The sequence below is a fragment of the Podarcis gaigeae genome (assembly GCF_964106915.1).
Source record: "Podarcis gaigeae genome assembly, chromosome: 3".
Classification (NCBI taxonomy): Eukaryota; Metazoa; Chordata; class Lepidosauria; order Squamata; family Lacertidae; genus Podarcis; species Podarcis gaigeae.
In genome coordinates, this window is record NC_139680.1 from 21938349 (window position 1) to 21964140 (window position 25792).

A 25792-nucleotide genomic window follows, 5' to 3' on the forward strand; every position below is an offset into this window, starting at 1 on the left:
GGCAGCAGGAAAAACCTGGCTCCATTGCTTGACGGAATAATAAGAAAAGCAATTGTGTCCCCAACTTGTAAGTGTTCTGTATGTAGAAGGCTTTTTATATGAGAAATTAAACATGCTATTCCTTACTTGTAATCTGAGATGGTGCACCTTAGGAAAACATTGCAGCATATGGTTCTGCTAACTGAGGGATCCTTCAGGGACATAGATGAAGGCATGGTCAGGGCTTGATAAAGTATTTGTGAAGACTGAGTGGGAAACAGGAGAAATTTTGTAATGTTGGTAATAATAGTAGTAGTAGTAAGGTAAAGGTAAAGGGACCCCTGACCATTAGGTCCAGTCGTGACTGACTCTGGGGTTGCGGCGCTCATCTTGCTTTACTGGCCGAGGGAGCCGGTGTACAGCTTCCGGGTTATGTGGCCAGCATGACTAAGCCACTTCTGGAGAACCAGAGCAGGGACCGAGCAACGGGAGCTCACCCCGTGGCGGGGATTCGAACCGCTGACCTTCTGATCGACAAGCCCTAGGCTCTGTGGTTTAACCCAGAGCGCCATCCACATCCCTTTTAATAGTAGTAGTAATTTGTTATTATTAATTAGTCCTCCTGTGTGCAAATTTCATCCTAGGCTTAAAGCGATTAATTGGTTAAAAACAGTACTTATTTGGAGTGAGGTTGTGGCTTTCACTATGCAATTAACAAAAAAAGTGAGTCCCTGGCAGGGGATGGTGCCGTGGACCCCCTGAGTGTGTTCTGCAGACTCTCGGGGGTCCCCAGATCCCTAAATGGGAACCACTGCTCTAGAGAACCCAAACCCTGTTAAAGCCCCACTTTCTGAACCAGAATAAAACAATGTAAATCTTCACATTTTCATTGTGGAATGTGTGCAATTGTGATAATGATGAACACTATGCAGGCCAACACAGTTGATAAACACCTCCAAAAAGAAAACACCCAAATCAAACCAAGATGAGCCAATGTAGTGGTCATGAAGAAATTCTGAATACCTTGAAACATCACAGCTGTGCCATGCAATATACATGTTTGTTAAAGACTTAAAGCGCACTTTAAAACCAAACATCGCCTTGTAACTATTGAGACTGACTTTTCACATGACAGAATGGGCCAGACACAGCAATCATTTGTGAAAGTTTGTTCCAGTTTCAATATTTACTTACGATCACACACATTCAAAATCAATAAAATAATCCTTCAAAGAAGTTTCTACTGGAATGTATGTTTAATTTAATCCTGGCATCAACTCTTTAAGTTTCCAGAATGTGAACAAACAGTATCTCTTCCATAAGCACAGATCATAACCCTTTCAATGAGAGAGAGAGAGAGATTTCACATTTAAACTGACAAGAGAAGCTGTCAGTTCATTTCCCAAAGAAATATTTATGTGAGCTGCAAGAAACATTTCTGTGAACTACATAATTACCCCAATTCAAAATAGAGACTTTCTATGAATGCAAAATCACCAAACCGCTCTTTGGTACTTGTCTCTTACCTCACTGCTTTTGCAATGCAGTTTGAACTTATTACCAGCCATTATTACCAGCAATATTCGAGACCATTTACGGAGTGAAACTCTTTCCGAACAACTGAGACCAAACCAGAAACACCAATTAGCAAAATGAATATGGTGAACACAACTATTATCGAGTAATGCTGGCAGGGGGAAAAAAATCATTTTCAAAGGAGCCTATTTTCATTGCACATTTACAATCCCCTTTCTAATTATGCTTTTGTGATACTCAAATGAATTTAAGCAAATTAGAACCAGGGGTCTCAGGCAAAGTGACTTTTGAAGCTTTCACAGCCATTTTTTAAAAAATAGATGTGAAATACAAAAGTACTAAGATTTATCCAGTGGAATATCGAGAGCAGAACAGGCAACTATGCCAATTGTACTCCAAGTTGCCAATAGCATCCATGCCTTTAAAACTCATCTGGCTCTGCAAGAGTGTGGGACTTGTTTCCTCATGGTGTAACCCCAAACTAGTGAGAAGAATGAGGGTCAATCCACCATATGGGTGGGGCTAATTATGTGCATCTTTCGTACCCAATCACTTTGCTCCTGGCTCAGTTAGTGTTGCCAATCTGATGGTCCCTTGATTCACACAAACCTCTGCAGAATGAGATCACACTGTGAGGAAGTGACTCCCGTATGTCTATGGCTACATGTGGAATGTGGCCTTGCTTACTCCTTGCCACAAATAAATGCTCCATCAAAATTAGGCGATTCAGTTCTGGTATTCCTGTCAGGCAAGGCAAAGGGACAATCACATTGTCTGCCCTTAGTTTTGTTCTCTTACAAAGGCCCTCTTCAGATGTCAAAAGAGCCATTTAGTGTGAAAGTCTGAAGGGTGTGCATGTTCTCTGTTTTTGCAGAATTACAACCCTGCGGATGAAAACTTGTATCTCGACTGCTGTAGCAGCAGGGCATCCAATAAAGTTATATTTATTGACCCAATTTACATTAAAGGTTAGTGGTGACCTGTCCATATAGAGTAAGATATTAAAACTCTGAAAGTTCAGAAACAATAGTAACAGGCAGTAGGTTGTCACACTGCTTTTAAAAAAATTGTAAGTCACTATCAACTTATGTTCTGAAATAGCAGCCAATGCCTCAAATTAATAGCAATTTTTAAATAAACAAATCATGGGGGAAGCTACAGCAACTTGCCAAAGATATTAAGTTTAAAATAAAGCTTCGCGAAGGAGATGATTTGTGTCCCAGATAATCTGGAATCTGTGAACAGTTAAAATGTTTCTGTTCAACTTCCAAAGAATTGTTCTGCCTCATTAAATTTAAGCAGCTTGTTTTAGTTGTAGAGTTGAACCCATAGGTTTCTGGGCTGTTTGATAGGCAAACCATTAACAAAAAAAGCTTTACAGTAAAACTGGAAGGCAATTCCACAGGTCTAGGACACAGAGATTGACAGCATATCCTTTCTCAGAGGCTACAACCCCAACACATTGTTCTTCCATAGATTATTCCATTAACCAGCAAATCTGCTCTAGTTACCAGAAGGCAGCATAATGAAGTAGATGAACATCTGAAATGAAGTATACTATACAATTTCAGGAGAACACACAAGAACAAGGTGTTTCTTACTCATCATAGCTGAAGCTAAATGCATTTAATATTTTAAAAATCTAAGACAAGCATTTTAGTTCATGTTGGGTCTTAAACAATTTCAAGGCCGACAGAAACTTCTTGTGAAAAAAACTCGGAAAGATAAAAATAGCCTCTAATCTTTTTCCATTTTGATAGCGGAATCTTGATTTTTTGTTTTGTTTTTACAAAATAATAGATACGAAATAGAATCCCTTCCCTTAGTTGATACAGAATAATTAGCCCCATGACAACAGGAAATATTTCCCCAATATATCACCAAATAGCAACAAGAACCACTGGTTCTTACAAAACACATTGGTGAGTGGATTAAATACTAATAGAATATGCATCTCTCACTATTATTCTACAGTGCAAAACTGCATACTTCAAGTTCAAGTGCACGCCAACTGTGAAAAGCTTTGGAAATACCCCAAAATTACAGTGTTAAATGAGCAGGCTGTGAAATATTAGGTTAAATTTAAGATCAGTAGATTAAAAAGGCACATAGTCTACATTTTGGCAAGAACACATTGATGTTCCTTGTTACCATAAAATATACTCCAAGCTGCACAGCAGCATCAATCATGGCAATGCACATTAATTTGGTTCCATGTGGCTCAGGACCACTTCACACAAGTCAATGTTTTACCAACACTTGTTTCCCGACTGGTGTATTCACAGCAAAATATTCACAAGTAACACTATATGGATGCTCCTGATAAAAGCGATTGTTTTCTTTGTGGACAAAACACCCCGCGTGAAATGGTCCTGGGGTAACAGGAAACTGGAATGTGCACTGCTGTTATGGCACACATATTATGACTTAAACTAATTGTGTAGCTGAAATGTACCAATATGCTCTTTGCGAATCTAGGTAGGTTACAACCAAGACAGCCTCAATTATCGACTTACTAGTTGAACATATTGTATATATAAAATCATTTATGCACCAACACGTGGTGTTTTAAATCAAGAACACAAGCCTTTTCGAGAATAAAATTAAACATGTTGCAAACAAAAACTAAGCCATCTAGTAATATAATTAAATCATGCATATGTTAAAGTAATTTCCACATGAAGAGTTTTTACCCATATTTTTTTCTTAAAAAATAGCTTTTCATGTTCTACCAATTGTTTTGTAAATTTGAGAAACGCCATTTAAAAAGGGAAAAAAGGTAACAAATGTGTTGGGAGCTATTAGCTTTGGTTTTTAGTTTGTGAAGCAGGTGTGATAATTTCCATAGTGAACTAAAGAACGTGGGTCAGGAATAAATATATAAACCTAAAGTAATATCAGGAAATACATTCAGAGGTCCACTTCAGCTGTTTATCTATAACCACATGTTCTATTAAATCATGTGCAGATAGATAGATATCCACCCATAGAGGGAAAATGCATTATAATTCTGGCTCTCTGCTGCTTTTTCTGAGGGGAAAAACCAGGAGCATAATTACATATACATGTTCTCCACACTGACCATGGCAGATTTAGGTCACAAGTCTCAATTCATCCAATGTTCCATTAATAAGGCTTTATTTACATTTTATAAATTCAGGAAAGAGTTTGATGAGATGTGCAAGAAAGGAGAATAACGTCATTGGTTGTAAGTGCAGAACCTTACGCTTTAACACTGACCCACAGACAGCCAAGCAAAGTTCCATAGAGCCATGTTTTCACGTAGAGTTTCCGTCCAGATTCTGTCAGCAGCATACTAACAGTCAGCCCACTTAAAAACAGCAAAGATGGCAAAGTTTTCTTGAGACTTAGTTTGGAACGGACACATTTCCCAGGGAACTTGTTCCTTCTTTTAGAATCTTTTGCATCATAAAATTCTATTAGCAACCTAAGAGCAAAGAAAGGATAAAAAAAAAGGTAACAGGCTTATCATAGTTTGGTGATGAACAAAAATGTCACACAAGTTATCATGTGCAAATAGTAATGGGCAGAGGTAGCTGTTGCACTGGCAAACTTCATTATGTGAATTGGACACTTTCCCCCTCCCAAGTGGGCAAAATAGACTCAAGTGAGGAGAACAGCCTGGCTTTGCCCAGGTAGGCTATGTAACAAATGGTCATGTAAATCCAGCCTGGAATAGCAAGCAAAGATAATTCACTATTCATCAGTTTAGGTAAAGGGACCCCTGACCATTAGGTCCAGTCGTGGCCGACTTTGGGGTTGCGGTGCTCATCTCGCTTTACTGGCCGAGGGAGCCGGCATACAGCTTCTGGGTCACGTGGCCAGCATGACTAGGCCGCTTCTGGTGAACCAGAGCAGCGCACGGAAATGCAGGAGTGGTACCTATTTATCTACTTGCACTTTGACGTGCTTTTGAACTGCTAGGTTGGCAGGAGCAGGGACTGAGCAACGGGAGCTCACCCCGTTGCGGGGATTCGAACCGCCGACCTTCTGATCGGCAAGCTCTAGGCTCTGTGGTTTAACCCACAGCGCCACCCATGTCCCGATTCTTCAGTCCTAAAATGTATGCTCTAAAGACATTGTGCTTTGTAGTTTTTGGTGCTTAAGAATTTTATAGTCCGAAACACCCATGGAAATAAATGTAACCTGAGAGAAGGTGAGCCAACTCACAGCCACTAAGAAGCTTACTATATGAACCAAGATTTGAGGCTCTGCTTCCCATATCCAAATTCAACCCCTTGTCCACATTGGATATATTAACTTCCACACATTTATAAAATATAAGCAAAGGGTCTGCAGGAAACATTTTAGACTGGATCCAAACTTTGTTCCCACCAGCAGAAGTACCAGCTGAATGAAAGCAAAGTCTACTTTCCCTACTCCTCCCGTAGCATACAGAACCACCTCTTTCTTGTTCCGGGAGGTTCTCCAACCTTTCAGAAGAGCATAATAGGTGGGGCTAGAAGAAGAGGGAACAGGCAAAATATATCTCTACCTTCTCCACCAGCAGCACCCTTTTGCTGAATCAGAAGCTTTTCCAGAAGGTGCCTTTCCAACAATGGAAGGCAAAATCTGGATCCAACCCTTCACTGATGGTATGCAATAACCAGTTAAGATTTTGTTGAGTTCTGTGGAATTTTCAAGCCATATTAATGCTGCTCCAGAAGCAGTGTCACATCACTGTATTTACTTACTTATCCTTGATTTCAAAACGTTCGTGAAGCCATCTTCTCATATACATCTGTTCTTCAGGAATATCTTTGAGTGCAATGCGATCAACATAAATATGGATTCTTGGACACTCCTTACAAAGGAAGTCTACAAAACCCAAAAGAGCATCATGAATACCCTTGTCCCATCATGAGCAACTCCACTGTCGTTCAGTAAAATTAAAGCCAAGTTCAGTAATTGTGCAGTGTTATTCGGCATTCTTTAAAAGAAACAGGCTTTTGAAAATTACTCCAAGGTCGGAACTTTGAGTAACAAGATCACAATTTGTTTTATAATATTTTTTTATTAAAAAAAAATTTTTTAGGTTGCTTTTCAAGTTTAGTACTCTCACAAGGCAGAGTATAACACCACTGTTTCCATCCATGTTCAGAGACATTAATGTCTACTAAAACCTTAAATAATGTATGAAATGTATATATTTTTTCTTTTAAAATACTTTTCCAATCTAAAAAAGAGGGTAGGAGTGTTACTTTCATAAGTGCCACTGAAGTAGACACACACCGTATTTTTCACTCTATAAGATGCACCAGACCACAAGATGCACCTAGTTTTTGGAGGAGGAAAACAAGAAAAAAAATATTCTGAATCTCAGAAGCCAGAACAGCAAGAAGGATTGCTGCACAGTGAAAGCAGCGATTCCTCTTGCTGTTCTGGCTTCTGGTATAGCTGCGCAGCCTGCATTCGCTCCATAAAACACACACATTTCCCCTTACTTTTTAGGAGCGAAAAAGTGAGTCTTATAGAGCAAAAAATACGGTACATTCATTCTCTCTCTCTCTCTCTTTGGCTGTTGCAGTCAAAATCACCACCTTCTTCTGAAACTTGCACAAATATATGAAACTGTTAGGAAGAAAGAAGAGCACTTCTAGATCATGCCAAAGGCCCATCAAGTCCAATATTTTGTTCCCACTGTGGCCAACCAGATGCCTAATGGTTTACAGTTCAGTACAGAAGATGTGAAAATCAACACACACAAACTAAAAACCCAACTTCAGGTGCACATATGAAAGCTACTAAATCCATTTGATCTTGAGAATCACAGTATAAAGTAGTATTTAGGGTGGCAGGGAAGGGGCGAGAATCCTGAATAATTCCACAGGGTTAAAGTTCAGAGCCAGCAGGAATGAGATATGACTTGTAAGTCGCAATGAAATTCAGGAGTGCAAAAAATGGAACACGAGAACCATGGTATGTATCGTTAAGTGGATTCTGATACCAAGAGCACAAGGCACAGCTGAAAGGATTTTAAACCATGACCTTAGTTTTACTTTTATTGATGGTTTGTTTGTTCTGGATGTCCATTTATCACAAAATACCATTCTGCACAATATAAATAATAATTTGCATCCTTCTGATTTTATTTAGAATGTAACATGGAAGAAATGTGGACAGTGGGGACTTCTGCACTCCTTTCCTTTTTTTTTCTTTTATCTCGCACCCTTCAAAAGGAGTATTTGAGGTATGTGCCTCTCCATACTTCTGCCACACACTGGTAGGTCAGCAGCATCTATCATTACAAGAGTTGCATGTTGCCTTTGCCCTAGCTGAGGTTATTTTAGGGTCCTGGGCAGGTGCAAGCAATGCAAAGCAATCTCATTTAGCTCTTCGCCATCCAAGGGCGAATTTGCCCTGCAAATCCTTGAAATGCATTATATCTTGGGTTGCCGTTTCAACCGTGTCAGTGCTGTACTCATGGGATAAAGCAAAAAGGAAGGCGCAACATAAAATCAAAATTGCCTCATGGCAGTCCTCCAGCTTTTCTTCCAAAGTGTGGAAACCACTGTGGGAGAAACTGCCACTCTCACTCCTGCATACTATGTTACCCTTAGCCTTAATACCATTCTATATTTTTTTTTAAAACCAAACAGTCAATGCAGTTGCGAGAACGAAACTCTTGATTATATCCAGTTGACCAAGGAACTATTTTAATTGTACGCAGTTCATCTTAGCGAGACTAATTCATTTTTTTCCAAAAGACACAATGTCACTGTAACTACTTTGGCTTACCAGTGGATAAGAACAATTTATGGCATTCCTGTTTTTGCGGAGGAACAGCTGGATTCTATCATAAGAGCCACTAAAGGTTGCGTAGTCCCATGACCCTTAATTTCACATCGGCTCAACTCCCTAAAGGCTTATGTAATTAAGCTAAAAAAACCAAACCCCATTGCAACAATTCATTAAGTACAAATTACATCCAACTTCAGGAATATTGGCTTGAAATGCCAGCATTTGATGGGTTGCTTAATTCTTCCAAAGTTGCCAAAAGGCTATTCTTGGAAGGACGAATAAAACAAAACGCTCCCTCCGCAAGAAGCAACATAATTAAGAACCATACATTACCCCTCAAGCTTTTGATTAGGGACAACTTTCTTGCTGTGAATCAGAAACTGATTAGAATGTGTTAGGCAAATTCTCATGGGAACAAAAGCGCAACCAACTTGAAAGGAACTATTTCTAGGATGGCTTTCAGTCATAGGAAATAAAAGGAGTAGAAACTAAACATCAATGAGCATCTGTGTTTGCTTGCAGAAGTACCATAATCATGAGAAACGGGAGGAAAAACTAAGATAATTTCTGATAGATTAAATGGCAAGAACACCAAAACCATTAGCACTACAATGTTTCTACTACTGGTACTGAGGAATGGGAATGAATCGTAATGGCTGTGACACAGTGTTCTTCACCCATTATCTCCAAAGAAGGATAAAAAGATAGCAAAGTACAAAACTATCCAAAAGGTTACAGGCTCAGAAACAAGTAGTAGTTTGAGTCTTGTCAAACGGGTTTATGTTTTGTGTAATACATTAAAAGACTAATACTAAAATATAAACTAGCTTAAATGCATTACGTTTTTTGAAACAGGAAAAATCCCGCCTAGGAGTACACACAAAATCACTGAGGTCACCCGTTTTGTTTTGACAAAAGAGGCAATATTCTTAAATATATTGGTAGTCCCTGCACCCGATTTCATCACAGGCCAAGAGTTGACATGTAGGTTTTAAACCAAAACAGTGATTGAAGGGCTGTTTTCCACTAGTCAGATCTTGCAAGTATGCCAAAGGCAGAGTGCAATAGGAGAGAGGGATGATTTCGAAGTTTCTAGTATTTTGAGACAGAGAAGTGACCCAGGAGATAGGGACAGATATCCACAGTCCTTTAAAGAGGGTTTAATCTCCCAAGGTAGATGCTGCAATCACCCTGGCTATCATTGCCACATTGAAAGATGCTGCGAATCACCCCATGATCACTCACAATGAAAAAGGGGGTAAGGTTCAGATAAATCAGATGTGGGGAAACGCTGGCCCTTCAAAGGTTCTTGTACTACCACTGGCCATGTTTGCTGATGGGAGCTGCAATTCAACAAGACCTGGAGGGCCAAAGTCCCCCAGGTCTGAGGTAAATGGACCCGACATTACTTTCTAGTCAGGAATAACGGGATGGACATTAAGTACCAAAATTAACATCAGAATAGGGAGAGCATGTGACTTCCCACCAGTCTCCTGAACAAGAAGTATATTAAAAAATATTTTGGACCGTCCTTCATCCCCATGGATGAGAATAATCACAACAAAAGACTAAGTCGAAATCTTCATAAAACCCATTTTGAGACAGCTAAAAATTACGAGGAGAAAAGCCTCCATGAACTTAAAATACCTGGTCAGAGAACCTCAGAGGCCACGCACTTGCTGACTGCAGGAAATCTGTTGCTACCCAGTCTCTGCTAAAAAAAACCTCTCATGAAGATGATTCAAACACCTGGTAATCAGTTTTCTCCCAAGCACTGAATGAAGGTGAACAGTCACAACCATCTCAAGTTTGCTTGCCCAAGAAGGGGATATTAGCAACTGGGCAGTAGTTGTCACAAACCTCAGGACTGTCCTCTTGAGGGCTTACACCACTGCCTCCTTTAAGGCAGCTGGCACAGAAGCATTTAACTTCTAGACCAACCCAATCAACCTCTTCTGGCTGGTTTTTAAAAACTATGATGGGCAAGAGTTGAGATACATCATTGGCCCAAACCTTCCACAAGTGCTTTGTTCACATCCCTGTATACTAGGCCCCGCCCACCTGTCAAATATGGCTTGTGGAGGGTTGGCCACAATTCGGTCCAACCCTCTGTCCAAAACAGACTCCCCCTTCTTGCTTAAATTAATTCAACATCACCAACTCACCTGTCATGGATGGAGCCACTTTCCTTTGTCCTTTCTGGTCCACAGTACCTTCATATGCTACCGTAATGTCATAAACTGCATCTAAGTAGGTTCTCATCGATTCAATTGCAACATGAGTAGCCTTCACCCGTGGTGTCAGTACATGTTTTAATACAGCAAGTCCTAAGCAAGAGAAAAAGTATACTGAAAATGTATTAAAAGTGGCTTTTTCTCCTGGAGAACTGAAGCCTCCAGAGTATGATGATAGTGTGACATATTAACTCCTGTTTGTCTCTAGTCTGCAGGTCACATTAAATTAGGGGTCCAGTCCGCACGTAACATTAAGCCAAATCATGTGGGCACCCAAAGCCAATTTTGCAGCAGCTTTGCTCTTCTTCCAGTCATTGTGCTCTAGGACAGGGATGGCCAACTCCTAAGAGACAGTGATCTACTCACAAAATAAAAAATGGCAGTGATCTACCCCTTTGGGGGAGGGGTTCAGGTCAAAGTGTTGTTGAGATTTTTTTAGGGAATAAAGTTCTGTTTTTTTAGGGATTCAGGGAAAGGTTGCTGAGCTTTCTTAGGAGGAAAGTTGCTCACCAAAAGATCACTAAGGAAACAATCAGCATCATTGCAAAAGCTCTGTCTTCCGTTCTGGAGATCGTGCAACAATGGAGGATGGGGTGAGGGGGTGGGCCCGATTCTATTTTACCACCACTGAGGAAAGGGAACCAGCGATCGACTGCGATGTACCAAAACCTCCCGGGGATCTACCAGTAGATCGCAATCGAACAGTTGGCCATCCCTGCTCTACATAACATGTTTAGAATACATAACATGTTTAGAACCATAGCACAATATTGAAACATAAAACAACATAATGCAACTGAGAGGAATAAAACCTGTTCAACAAGAGGAAAACAAAATAATTTAAAATGTGAACTAAAGCAAGACAAAAGTTCTTTAGTTAAAGAAGAGACAGCCTGATTTTATTTTTGGAAACATTAACTGGAATTCCAGTATCCTGCTGTTAACAAAATGCCACCATCCAAAATCAATATTAAAATAATAGGGAGGTCTCAGTCTTGCCCTTATTTTGTGTAAAAAATAATAATCTGACAACATGACTGTGAGTATGATATATTAGGTTACAGCTCAGTGCTCCAATGATTCTACTACAGACAAAGCAACTGGAATAAAAGAGGGTTGCTTCAAATCCTCCATTTACAGAGTAGTTAAAAGACAGTTCATTTTCTACACCAACAGGCATGTGCTGCATCTCTTAACCAACTTTCCTGCAAACAATATCTCTCTTTTTCTCTTTTTACTGCTTCCACCAAACTTTATTCCTTCAACACTTGTTACAACCAAGGACAACACTGATGTCAGGTCCATCACAGCCATTCCAGAAATGTTTACTTATTCAATACAAGACTATGCAAATATTTTGAAACCTAACACAGCTTTTCAGCATGTGAATTTTGTATCAAAAGTGCCACAGTGTTTGTGTTGCTGAGATGTTGTTCCAGCCCGTGTGTGCCGGACGCAGTGTTATGACAGCAATTGTTTTTTATTACCAAGCATTCAGTTCGGCTAATGTTGCCCCAAGCTTTCGATAAAACATCCACAAAATAACACAAAAAACCACACGTGAAAATGGCTAGGAAGGTGAATGGTCAGCATAACCAAGGAAAAATATGTACCTCACTTGCAAAGAACAGGTTTGCAACTTTAGCACATACATATCTGAATCCCTTGTGGCCTTCCAGATGTATGATGCAAGAATGGGACTGTTGTTCTGGACATGCATCACAAAGGGCTAGTCAAATTACAAGCCTGATTTGGCAGTAAGCACTGACTACCACGAACACCTGCTTATTATTTTAGGAATCCATGTCCAATTGTTTGACAGGAATTCCCTTTCCTCTCCTGCCCCTGCAACCCCCCATGTCTGCTCTGAAGGGTGCTTGGTGTGTGGAAACAAGTAGATATCACACCCCCCAAGCCTAAATACTGAGTCTTGCCATGTTGCTAAATAATACTTGTAAGGGACGCGAGTGGTGCTGTGGCCTAAACCACCGAGCTTCTTGGGCTTGCCGATTGGAAGGTCGGCGGTTCGAATCCCCGCGACAGGGTGAGCTCCCGTTGCTCCCAGCTCCTACCAACCTAGCAGTTTGAAAGCACACCAGTGCAAGTAGATAAATAGGTACTGCTGTTTCAGGAAGGTAAACGGCATTTCCGTGCGCTCTGGTTTCTGTCACCGTGTCCCATTGCGCCAGAAGTGGTTTAGTCATGCTGACCACATGACCCAGAAAGCTGTCTGTGAATTTTAACAGAGCTCTGTGCCTTCGTAATAACTGGCAAGATTACCAGACATGTTGTTGAGAACTAAGCATTTAATTTTTGGTGTTCTAAATGGAGGCTCTCAAAACATTCTGTTGTTTATTTGCTTCTGTTTGAATAAGTTTTACCTTGATATTCATATTTATTCCTAATGTTATTTCGTCTGTGATGTAGCCTTGTAAACCACCAGATTTGCCTATGTATTAAAAATGGTTCTTTCCCACAAGGTGGATTCAAGGTGGCTCACATAAGAACACGTAATAGTAAAACATAAGAGAACAAATTCAAACAAGTGCCAGTCATTAAGTTGGTACATATCATTAAAACAAGGATAGTGGAACCTGCAGCAAGAACTCAGATCCTGAACAGTGTGTTCAAGACGAAACAAAGCAGAAAAATGAGACACCTAAGGTATCCAGGTCGCAATGCAGTTGGCTTTAAAAAGTCAAATTAGCACCTTGATTTGAGCCCAGAAGCCAATTAGCATTCAATACAGGACAAAAAAATGGTTTAGTATGTTCTCAAAGCCTAAACCAAGCCAAAACGCTAGCAGCAGTAATTCTGTAGCAATTAAAAGTTTCTGAATGCTTTATTGTGTTTAGACTAGGAAAGGAAGTCCGATAACCAGCCACTGTTGCTCCAATTTCTTTCCACTTGAAAATAAATTCTAAGTGAAGAGCAATGAAGCTCTGTAGTACAAAGCTTGTACTGTTAGGCTGAATGTTACAACTGCAGAAAAATTAAAAAGATAAGAGAGCCTGGCCTCTTGCCTTGCCAACTAGATGGTGATCCTTGAAACCGATACATGATTATCAGACTTGCAGCTAAACCTTTATGTACTCAGAGTACAAAGACGTCAAGTAGCAGGTTTGTTGCCTGGAAAGTTGAACCTTGTTTTCTGAACTACCAAAGTGCATGAATTTGTTACAGGAAAACCTGGTCCGGTTTATATTAATCTGAGCTTACTTTTCATTAAATAAGTAACTAATAAGCGCAGCAAATAATAATATTAATATATCATAGAATCACAGAACTGGAAGGGATTCTAACCCTTTGCAATGCAGGAATCTCAACGAAAGCATCCAAGACTGTTAACAATATTCAGAAGCGAGAAAATATTCACTGTATTTAAGCTTCTAAAAAGGAGCGTGGTCACCCAAAAATGCCTGGCAAATTGCATTTTAAAATGTTTACTCTAAGTTCTTTGGGAGTAATTCAATGCTGCACTATGATAAATGTTTTGTCTGTGTAAGAATTTCAGCTTGCGAGGTAGAACAAATCTCCTCATGAGCAAATTTCAGGGGGTGCAGCGGGGGAAGCCCCGTTCCACAAGGGGAAGTCCTTGCACAGGGCTTCTGCTAGAAGGTCCTGTTAGGTGAATCCTGCCCGTTGGATTAGTTGCCATTTTTAAAATACTGACTCAAATATATATATGTGTGCACACGGACATGTGAGATATTCTTGGCAGAGCGCTCAGCCAATCAGTGTTATACTGTAACAGAACAGCTATACGTATATGCCTGTGTTCTGAGAGAGTCTCTCTGTCTGTGGTGGTTATAGTGTGAGGGATTGGTTAATGGCAGTTTGCTGAGAGAGTGTACATGCTGGTAATACTCTGTATCTGTACAGTGGTACGTCGGGTTACATACGCTTCAGGTTACAGACTCCGCTAACCCAGAAATAGTACCTCGGGTTAAGAACTTTGCTTCAGGATGAGAACAGAAATCGTGCGGCAGCAGTGCGAGGCCCCATTAGCTAAAGTGGTGCTTCAGGTTAAGAACAGTTTCAGGTTAAGAACAGACCTCCGGAACGAATTAAGTACGTAACCAGAGGTATCACTGTATATAGTAATCTATGTATTTATTATTGTTTACTACAATAAACACTAGTTGTAGCTTTCAAGGTGTTCTTTCCTTCATTGTCCAGAAGGACAGACAGTGTTCAGACTTCAATCGGCTTCCAATGAAATTGCGTTCTCTGCAAAGCTCATGCCAGAGGAATCGCGTGGGCACAATATTTATTGCATGCAAGCACAGTTTTCTTGCAATGAATTTCTCATACTTGTGAAAAGTTTCCTTGTTTGACTATACTTTAAACATTAATGCTACCTGCAGTACCAATGAAAAGGAACAAACACCAAGACCACACATGTTATCTTTTATGTGTAGATTCAGCACCCACCTATGGTCAAGCCTCACTCTTTTTCAACTAATGTCCCTTTCTCCTTGGTGATCCTTAAACTGTAGGGCTGTGTCTACACAACAGTGAATGTTATCTGTTCAAAGTTCCCTGCTTCCCAAAATTCTTTGAAGTTCACCTTACCTGCCTTATCAGCATATGATTGACTGTCTGCAATGGTTTTTGGTAGTTCTGGGTTGTACCGTGTTCCCTCTGGAAAAATCACAAGATACATCTGTGGAATTAAAAAATATTTATATGCACAATTTTTTTTCAAAAGGAAGCATCACAACGCGATCTCTAAGCTACAGTATGACAGCAAAGTATGTGTGCACAGTATGTGTGTGCGCAATGGGGAGGGGAGAAGTGGATTGAATAAAACACAGAGGACATGTTTATAAAGATATGCAATAACAGTCGTTTTCAGTTAAGATGAGCAATCTTGATATTCAAGGAATCCGAATTTTCAAGGAAAAATTAAGCAGCAGAAGCAACAAAAATTGTGTGTAAGAACATACTAAATGGTTCAAGTCAGAGAAAGTAAACCAACACAGTTTAGTGAGCAAATCTCTCTCTCTTTATATCCTGTCCAGAGATCCCTAACCAGTTGCAACTGAATGTACTGCAACTTTAAATAATACAAAGACCAAGAAATACAAGATGCCTTCTCAACTAGAACAAATTAACCTAACAGCCCTGGCTAGCAAACCTTGCTTGGTGTGTGACAGCTATAGGTATTGGCAAGCAAAGAGAACATGCTATCCTTTGTATGACACTCAGCTGACAAGGAAGGAAGGAAGGAAGGAAGGAAGGAAGGAAGGAAGGAATGCTGCTGATTTCTTCCTGATCCCAACATGCAAAAACTGATGCTTTGGTGGGTATGATGAACACTCGGTTACAAGGTTCCAGGTAAGCTGTAAGACTGAGCATCCACATGACACTCTATTGGGAGTTATGATAGCAATCACCTCCTTTTTTAGCCTATATGAAAATTCATATTAGCTGAGCAATCGAAGCATTATTTAATTTGCAAAAACAGCAACAACCACCAGTCCTAATTCAGAGAAAGTTGATACTGCAGAAATAGGTTTTATATTCTGACACCAAGAGTTTTCTGGGAGGGTACAGTGCTATCTACTAACCACGTGGAAGACATCCGTTCACAGAAAACGAAAGTGTGTAAGGCAAAGCGTGTTCTCTCTCATGGAGAGCACGTGTTGCAGTGGGGGCTGACAAGACACCTCACTGTTGCTGGGCAAAAGAGTTTGGCCATCTTTAAGCAGGGGCGGGCTGTTACTGGGGAGATTTATATGTTGCCATTTATTGATTGACAGCCCTGTTGGTTAAATACACCGCACGCAGTGACGAGCTTCCTCTTTCGCTGTGTGCTTCGGATCACCCGCCCTCCCTTCCCTAATGTTAGGCTGTTTGCTTGACCTTGCTATGCCTGTCATGGGGTCGTCTGCTTTGGGGCAGGGGCATGATAGGAATTTTGTCCATTTGGCTGATTGGCTGGTGCCATTTGGTTTTTGTCTACTGCGTAGCAAGTCATCACAACTTGTAAGGTTCGGTTAGGCATTGGTTTGGGAATTGGATGGTGGAGGGGTAAGGACTGGTGGTGCCTGCCCCTCCAAAATGCTGCTGCTGCAAGGGTTTTCTGTTAAAGGAACCCAGGGGCTCCCCATGCTTTTGTCTGAACCCCCTGGCAAGGGGCTAGGGCCACGCAAGAGCCCCTGGGAGCATTCTGGGGAGAGGTGAGGCATGGTTCCCAGTCCCGTCTCTCTCCCCAGGTGACTTACCCTTTCTGACTTCGCGGGGCGTGCAAATGTCAGAGCTGTCCCCGTGCGGGGTCAGTTTAGTCGCTACCAATGCCTAAGCAACCACTCACATTGCTGTATTTTTAATAAAGTTGTGGCCAAAATTATGCCAAAAACCTTAAACAAAAATCAAGTGTCATTTTTTTCTTATTTGTGGTGTTTTGGGGACCTCGACGCGCAAAAGCCAGTGTGGTGTAGTGGTTAAGAGCGGTAGTCTCGTAATCTGGGGAACCGGGTTCGCGTCTCCGCTCCTCCACATGCAGCTGCTGGGTGACCTTGGGCTAGTCACACTTCTCTGAAGTCTCTCAGCCCCACTCACCTCACAGAGTGTTTGTTGTGGGGGAAGAAGGGAAAGGAGAATGTTAGCCGCTTTGAGACACCTTCGGGTAGTGATAAAGCGGGATATCAAACCCAAATATAAGATTCCTCCATGCTGGAAGCCATTTTGGCATGCATATGGTGTATAAACCAACCAACCAACAGACAAACAAACGAACAAGCCAATCCAGCCACTCATCTGTTCAGCAGGGGGAAGAAAGGTGAGCCATGCATCTGGGGCAACATATGAGACAAGCATTCTTGTCACTTTCATTTTTATGGCAGTTATAAAACACACATACACACACATAGGAAATATATAATCTTACTGGAGTTCCAGCCTTTATCTGGGTTTGCAACTTGTTCCTCATTTTCCTTTCATTAAATTTGGCACTTCGTTTCACATAGACTCCTCCATGCTAGCAAAGAAAGAAAGAAAATATACTGATGACAATAGTTTATGAAACAAAGTACACAGATTTTCAATACTCTAAAAAACATGAAATTAGAAATGCCAATTTCTTAAAAAATAGAAATAAGGTCCCTCTAAAAAGACCCGTTATTACACTTAACGCAAAACTCGTTCCACATTTGTGTCCATATGAACACAACAGCTTAAACTGTTACAGGTGAAACTGTAGCAAGGATATTAAAGAGCTAAAATTCATTGGTGATATTCAGTGTCTCCTGAAGAAGGAGGAGTGCTCCAGAGAGAGAAAGCAGAGAAATCGGGAAAGTAATAGAAGAACTGGGACACTGACAGGGAGCTGAGGGATAAGCAGAGAGGCTGTGTTGCCATTTGCTAAGGTGAAGGATTATGGATAATTTATATACAGAAAATCCCAGGTTCAATCCCTGGAAGGTTCAGTTAAAAGGATCCATTACCAGGGTGAAATCCTGGAGGGCTGTTACCAGTCAAAATAGTTGATATTGGGCTAGATGGACAAATAAGTCTAGCATAAGTCAACTTACTAAACTCCTCAGCTTTGCTTTGTCTAATGCTGCACCTGCCTTTTAACAGTCATGGCTTGCCTCAAAGAATCCTGGGATGTGTAGTTTGTTAAGGGTGCTGAGAGTTGCTAGGAGACCCTGAGTTCCCTCACAGAACTGCAATTCTCAGAGTGGCTTAATAGCCAATCCCTCTTCTCAGGGAACTATGGGAAATGTGGTTCTGTGAGGGGGAATGGGGGTTTCCTAGGAACTCTCAGCACCCTTAACAAGATGCAACTCTCGAGATAAAGTACAGTGGTACCTTTACTTATGGACGTGATCCATTCTGGGGTGCCGTTCACACCCCAAAAAGTCTGTAAGTGGAGCGCCGCTTCTGCAGGTGACGCAATAGATCGCTCCTGCACATGCACAAAGCGCACAGATCGCTCCTGTGCATAGTGGCAAACCCAGAAGTAAACACTTACAGGTATGCTGTGTTCGTAACCAGAAAAAAATGCAACGTGAACCTAACGCAACTAGAGGTATGACGGTAATACTACGTTAAATGTAGAGTGCAGATGGAGCATAAATGGGAGCACACTTTCCAGTTGTGCTTCATGAACTACACCTAGGTTATATTCTTCTAAAAGCACAGCCAATTCTATATGGAGACTAATCAAACGTTCCAAGAAAAAGTCATTTAAGTATGGTATTTCCTCCTCCCCCAATGGAATACAAAGCAAATAATATCAGCTAGATCAGGGGTCGGCAAAGCTTTTGTGGCTTGGGCTGTTTCACGGTCCCACAGACGCCACAATGGGCCAGAGTGTGCGCACCCATGCGCAAACGCTATTTCCGGCACTCCTTCTGGCACAGAGGAGGCGTACGCAGCTTCCCATTGGCTGCAGGAGCTTCCTGCAGCCAATGGGAAGCCGGCCAGTGTTGTGGAAGGCCAGTTTAGCGCGGCGCACGAGAGCCAACCGAGCAGGTGGCGGGGGTCCATGGGCCGGTTAAATAACCCCCATGGGCCGCTTGTGGCCCATGGACCTTAGGTTGCCAACCCGAGCTAGATGCATGCGTAGTCACACTACAAAATGCTGTTGAACCAAGCAACCCACCTTTGAACACACCCACAGTTATGTTTATAGACATGCTTACAATGAAATAAAACCAAAAAAGGGGGCACTATATAAGCTAAAAGTATTTTAAACCAGTGGGCAGTAAGCAACTAAATTAATGCAAGAGTGTGAAATAACTTATAAATGTGCAATGGGACTCCATCTGTATTCCACCTTCCATCCCCAGCCTGGGCTATCCTCTCTCAAATCTGCTCTGGAAGATTAGGGGAGGGAGAAAATCCAGAACAGATTTAGGGGTGAGGCATGGGGGGGGGGGGAATAAGGAGAAGCTGTTCTATTTGTGCAAAGCACTATTTAGTGCTTAGTTGAATGCAACCCATTTTCAGAACTGCAGATATATTGGCTAATTCTTGAACTGGTTCCCCAAGCGCAAAATGGAAAGGAGAGAGAAGGAAAGGGAAAGGCCGATGGCTTCAATTAATACCAGATGCCTTGACATAAAAGAAGCAGTTGTAATGAATTCATGAACACATCCATGCATAACAGTTAATTAATAAAATGTCCTATTGTGCCAAGTTAACAAAAAAAGAGTTACATTTCAAGTATGGCATTAAAGGATTCTATTTCCCAGCCTGCTGGTACAGTACTCTGGCGCAACAGAGAACAAAACTGCTCTATCTTCTGCACGATAGCCCTTCAGGTATTTGAAAACAGCTATCACGACTCCCTGTAGTCTTCTCTAGGTTGAATATACTCGGTTCTTTCAATTGTTCCTCAAATAAATTGCAATTCTTATCCCTCAGCATCTTGGTCACCATCCTCCAGAGATGCTGCAATTTGTCAATGTCTTCCTTAAAATTACAGCACCCAGAACTGGACATAGATGTGGGTTGATTAGTACGTAATAGCTTTTCCCAACTTTGGGTTGCCAAATATTCTTGGACTGCAACTCCAATCATCACTGCTTCTGCTAGCTAGGAATGATGGGAATTGCAGTCCAACAACATTTGGGGACCCACGCTTGAGAAAGGCTGATGTAGAGAATACAAGAGGGATTGCCTCAGAATCAGGATTATAGCAGACTTCAGGGGTCACATACAAGTAATAAAATGATTATTACAGTCAATTAAGATGAAAAGCTGCTAATGTTTAATCACTTTATCGCTTTGTTCCCTAATTTCAACCTTGGCCAACTGCTTCAAAGCATTCAGCAGCCCTTGTCTGCAAAACAAAGACAGCTGGCTCAGCATGCAATGCCTACTCAAGAGAAAAGCAACAGGCACAATACTGGATTGTATCTGATTAAGTCAAACTCAGAGCAGACCCACTGAAATCAAAGGACTTAAGTTTATCACGTCCATTGATTTACTCTAAGTATGACTTTGCCAAACACAACCCTAACTTTTAATATAGGAAACTTATTATAAATGGGCTTGACCAGCTATAGGGTAAAGCATGTAATAACAAGAAGTAGAGGGTTGAAACAAAATAATTACAGGGAGCTATAACATATCTCACAAAGGAAAATGTTAAAACCATCACCTCTGATGAAGTTACTACGTGTTTTCAAGTTCTATATTCCACTGAAATCCCCAGGCCTTCCTTCCAAGTAAAAATGTTTGCAACTGAGAGATCAGTTTTCTATAGAGTCAGGTGGATCAGGTGATATTTTTCTGCCACATTTTAAGCTATTGCTTTTTATCTACATACATGTTCACTTCACAGCACTGTGTTGTGTATGTAGGACTTTTCTGGGAATCAACATTAAACTGAGAATCAACAAAGAGTTAGAATACATTTCCAAGAAGCTGATAAATACCTTATTAGCTTTTTCATAGTTATTCTCTAATGCTTTAAGAGTGTTTTTTGTGCTTGGGGAGGAAGCATACAGAAGTGTTTACTAGCGTGTTTTCCTTAAAAGTTGTGTTCTGCTTTCTACATATTCAGATCCTACACACATATATTCCACAACAGGATGTTTATCTGAGGTAGGAAATATGCATTCCATCACAATTCTGTAATTAATTGTCACTGGAAAGTTTTAGTGGAGCGCGAGTGACATCACCAACACAGTATCAACAGGAAGAGGAGGAAGTTGTTTTTTGTTTTGTTCTTGTACCATTTGGCATGTCAGGGAGAATTAAAAAAAAAAAAGAATACCTGCCAACTGACTCCATATACTTTGCATATCCTTATCAATAGAATTTCCCCTTAAATACCTTTAAGTGCCATAATTTGCAGATGTGATTTGCGACACTGACTGTTGGCCAAGGTGTCCACTGAATTCTCCTATTTGCAGCATGAAAAGCATCCACAACCCATGATCTAAAGCTGCCTTTCTCAGCCTGTGGGTCCCCAGATGTTGTTGAACTACAACTCCCATCACCCCTAGCTAGCAAGGCCAGAGCTCAGGGATGATGGAAGTTGTAGTCCAACAACATCTGGGGACCCACAGGTTGAGAACTGCTGATCTAAAGGAAAACCCAGCTTTTTATCTCCTCATCATCCATGGGAATAAGACTGCTTGGCAGACTAGTATTTTTTGGAAGTTAACTGGGAAAACTGCGGATGAATGATCTTGAACAACTATGGGGAGTAAACAAAATACCTATCCTAAAATGACAGCAAGTAGAATTATTTACTGTGGTTGCACAAGAGAGGAGAAGAACCACCTGGTCCTAGTCACTTGTCAGGAGGAAAGGGGTTGCTTCCAAGAGGAAAGGGAGCACCAGGAATGGGCATTTTCAGTCTGGTGATAGCCACTGGCAAGAAAACCAACAGCTGCTGGCTGTTTCCTGTGGGAAACTGAATTCTGGACTAAACAGGCCTTCGGCCTGATCCAGGAGGGCTCTTCTTGTGTTGCTAATTTGCTGCCTCTTCCCTTCCAGAAAACAAGAGCATTATCCTGATGAAATAATCTGTTATCACATGGCTACAGAGCAAGGAGGAGGAGGACAATTTGGTCTCAGCCTGAGGATGAAAAATACATAGCCACAGGCTGCCCTGAAACCCACTTCCAGAGGTCATAAACACACCATACATTTAAAGCACATGAATTCCTCTAAAGCCGTGGTTCCCAACATTGGGCACAGGGCCCACAGGGGGGCAGTTTGATTTTCAAGGGGGGCAATTTGAGAATGAGTTAGACCAAGTTAATGGCCTTTTAGCTTCCTCCACGTAAACAGGAGTTCACTTTTTGAATAATAAGAATTATATGTCACCGGGGGGGGGGGTAGATCAGGATTTTAGAGATGCTTAGGTGAGGGGCATGGACAAGAAAAGGTGGGGAACCATATCCTTGGAGCTGTAGTTTGTAAAGGATGCTGGGAATTTTAGGTCTGTGAGGACCTAAAACTACAGTTCTCAAAATTCTTTGGGGAAAACCTATGAACTATTAAAGCAGTTCGAGGATTTGTGGGACTACTTAGATTTTGGATTTTATTGTGAGATTTTTAAAAATCTGCAAATCACTCAATTATCTCTGGAGGGAAGCAGATAAATTGGACAGGATTGCAGCACCTGTATTGAGAAACAAGGGAAAAGAGGCAATGTAAAAACAATGCTGTCCTTCCTTGTTCCCTGGACTCGACATCTTTCCGCAGGGCCTGCAAGACAGAGCTGTTCCACCAGGCCTTTGGCCAGGGCACAGCCTGACTCCCTCCTCTGGCAATCTTCACAGAACTCTACCCAATGGTTGCCATCAATTTGATTTGAAGGAATTTTTTTAATGAAATGATTTTAAAATGTTGTCTTATTTTATTGTTGCTGAGCCCGGCTTCGGCTGGGGAGGGCAGGATATAAATAAAAAATTATTTATTATTATTTAGGCCAAAGGAAAACAACTTCACTGGTTCAACTCAAGGCCTGATTTGTACACCAGCAAGTAAATTACTACAGTTCATGCCATATTGTTTACCATGAGTACCATTTTTCTCTCAGTGTACCTGCTAGATCAAATGCTGGTGCATACCAGCTAACAACCATGTGGGAATGATTTGCAAAATCATTCTCTGCAGCGCTTGTCATACAGAGGAGTCAATTTTCTTATGTCTGTGAGAAGTTTTTTGTTTTGTTTTTAAACTTATTGCTATGGAGAAAAATAGCCAATCTTATTTCTCAAGCTTTTCAACCCACACGGTGACACACTCAATGAGCAGTCACATATTGTTTATGAACACGCAGGGTGAGATTTTACCACAGAAGCAACAGCCATGAAGAGCAATTGAAAGCTTTCTCCAGAGGGAACCTATTTTCCATGCACCAAACTTGTAGGTCTGAGTCAAACACTGTGGTTCTTAAGAGAAGGCAACCAAAAAAAGGATTCCATGGGGGAACTGCAACATGTGTACGGTTACTTACCACTAGGGTGACCATATCAATAATCCCAGTTTACTGACCACATAGATCAGGCTGGATCTCTCCAGGGATCTACTCCCAACTTTTTGAGTGGCCTTCACACAGAAGCAGTAACATTAGAAGTGATTCTTATGGTGGCCATTTCATACATTGGATTTGGCAAAACACAACTCACCCTGATAATTAATATTTTCTATGGCAGCACACCCATGGAAGATCAGTCACTACCTGGTCTGAACTAGAGTTGCCATATTTCAAAGGGTTTTTTCCGATTGACTTGCCTAAGATCCAGGACAAAGCGCCGCCTTTCGGAATCCCCCCCCCCCCCAGACATCAAATCCGCATTTGAAATCCTGGTAATTTCCAGATGTATGGCAGCCCTAGTCTGAACGAATGACAAAGGGGAACCTACAAGAAACTAATGTATGAAAATTCTACCCCTCAACCCCGCCTGGCAGCAGAAAGCAACTCCAAAATATATAAGGGGTTCATTCATTTAAAGTGATTGTATAGAGTGGCGTTTGAAAAATGGAGGTATGTGCTATGCAGCTTGTGTTTTTGCATCTGCGAACCAACATCTTGTGACTTTCGGGACACAAGATGTGAATTATGGGACCATATGCAGAGAAGTGGAAAACTGTCATTATAGCTCTTATCTCTCTCTGCTAAAAATATATGTCACGAGTTTAGATATGGAACCACACTCACCTAGTGAGAAACACTACCCCTTGTCTCCCAAAGATCTTCTGAATTTCAACTATTGTGTCTAATGGAACACAGCTCACTAGATCACCCTGATAGCCTACTAGGATAAAATCCATATGAAGCTCAACTAGAGGAGCAAAAAAGCAAAAAGGAAAGAGAATAAGAAAATATAAGAACATATCTAAATCAAGTCATTGACATAAAAGGGCTACTTGGTTTTTTTAAAATCAGAAACTTCACGGTGACAAAGACATAAAAGCCACAATTCAGCGAATTTTAGCATATGCAGACATCTATCAAATTATTCTTGCTTTCTTTGGAAACACAACCCAATTTTGCTAACATGTTATGAATATGTGCAACAGCAAGGATATTATCCCATAAATAAACACAGTCCATGCACTGAGTCAAACCCAGGACTAAAGCCAGACTGAAATACGTAACTAATTTAACTAAAGGATAAATGTTTCAAATGCAATCCTATATATGGTTACTAAGAAGTCAATACCACTGAATTCAGTGGGACTCAATTCAGTACGCTCAAAATTGTCTTAGGGTTCATCCTGGACCCACTTACCTGAGAACTCCATGTCACTTACTTCTAATAAATAAATAAATGCCAGAATTGCACTGTTAATCGTGTAGGACACGGACACATGGTTTTTGCATCTTAGCGGGCATTGTCCCAAGTTCAGTGAGTTACTTTTAGTTTGCTAAACACCTGACTGGAAAGCCAAAAATACCCTCCTAACCCTACCAGATAAAATCTGCTAACTAGAAAGAGTTGAAGTTTCACTATTCTGTTTCAAATATGAAACAAAAACACATTATCAAGACAGAATCATTGCATGGACCTGACTTCAAGCATGCCTTACAGTACTTGGGACTAAGTTTTACTGAAATAAATGGGATTTATATCCAAGTAAATATGCTCAGGATTGAGGCATGTCAAAATTTAGCAGAAAGTACTAGTTATTTCATGTGACATGGAGAAAGGATTAGGATTTACCTGAGAAAAATACCACCCGTATAAAGGAAGCCACTTTAACCCGTCTTTCAAAACATATCGAACATGTCCCAGAGCATTTTGCCTGACGGCCAACATATCTGCTATAATCCAGTCAACTGCAAAACAAATAAACAAAACTCAAACATTTATGTCCCTAGGCTAATGTCAAAATCCTTCCCAACATTATTTAATGCTCGTCTAGTGCTTATGAAAGATGAAAGATGAACTGCGGTCAGTGGCAATGCAAGGTAAGTTCTTTCCACAATCATATTCCCCTATTACTCTTTAGTATTTTAGCACACATTTCTTCATTTTTTAAACAAAGCCTGTACTGTTTGCATAATACCACTACATAACTGTTAATCTCCTGCCAACACAGAATAGATGCATATCTTGAAGGATCTGGTGAGAAACACTGACTCAACAGACAATGAACCAGAAACACACCTTCATGTTAAGTAGTGTGCCCTTAAAACCAGAATCAGAAGAACTAGAATTAATGGGACTTCTTGAAATCACCCCCCAGGGTTCCAGTATTTACCACATTTTTCCGTGTATAATGCGCCCCCATGTATAAGACGACCCCTATTTTTGGGGACTCCAAATTTACAAAAGAGTTGAGAGTTGCTGAGCTTT

General features: G+C 40.9%; 1 protein-coding gene across 1 annotated transcript in view; it reads right to left on the reverse strand.

The window, feature by feature from the left end:
• Positions 1-1216: 1216 nt before the first annotated feature.
• AGPAT5 (1-acylglycerol-3-phosphate O-acyltransferase 5) overlaps positions 1217-25792 on the reverse strand; it is a 31245-nt gene continuing 6669 nt past the window's right edge. The window contains exons 4-9 of the mRNA XM_083730731.1: positions 25157-25272; positions 17407-17496; positions 15087-15177; positions 10443-10604; positions 6231-6354; positions 1217-4963 (exon numbers count right to left, since the gene is read on the reverse strand). Coding sequence (XP_083586857.1) covers positions 4738-4963; positions 6231-6354; positions 10443-10604; positions 15087-15177; positions 17407-17496; positions 25157-25272 — 809 coding nt within the window. The 3' untranslated portion in view covers positions 1217-4737. The remainder of the gene's footprint in view (positions 4964-6230; positions 6355-10442; positions 10605-15086; positions 15178-17406; positions 17497-25156; positions 25273-25792) is intronic.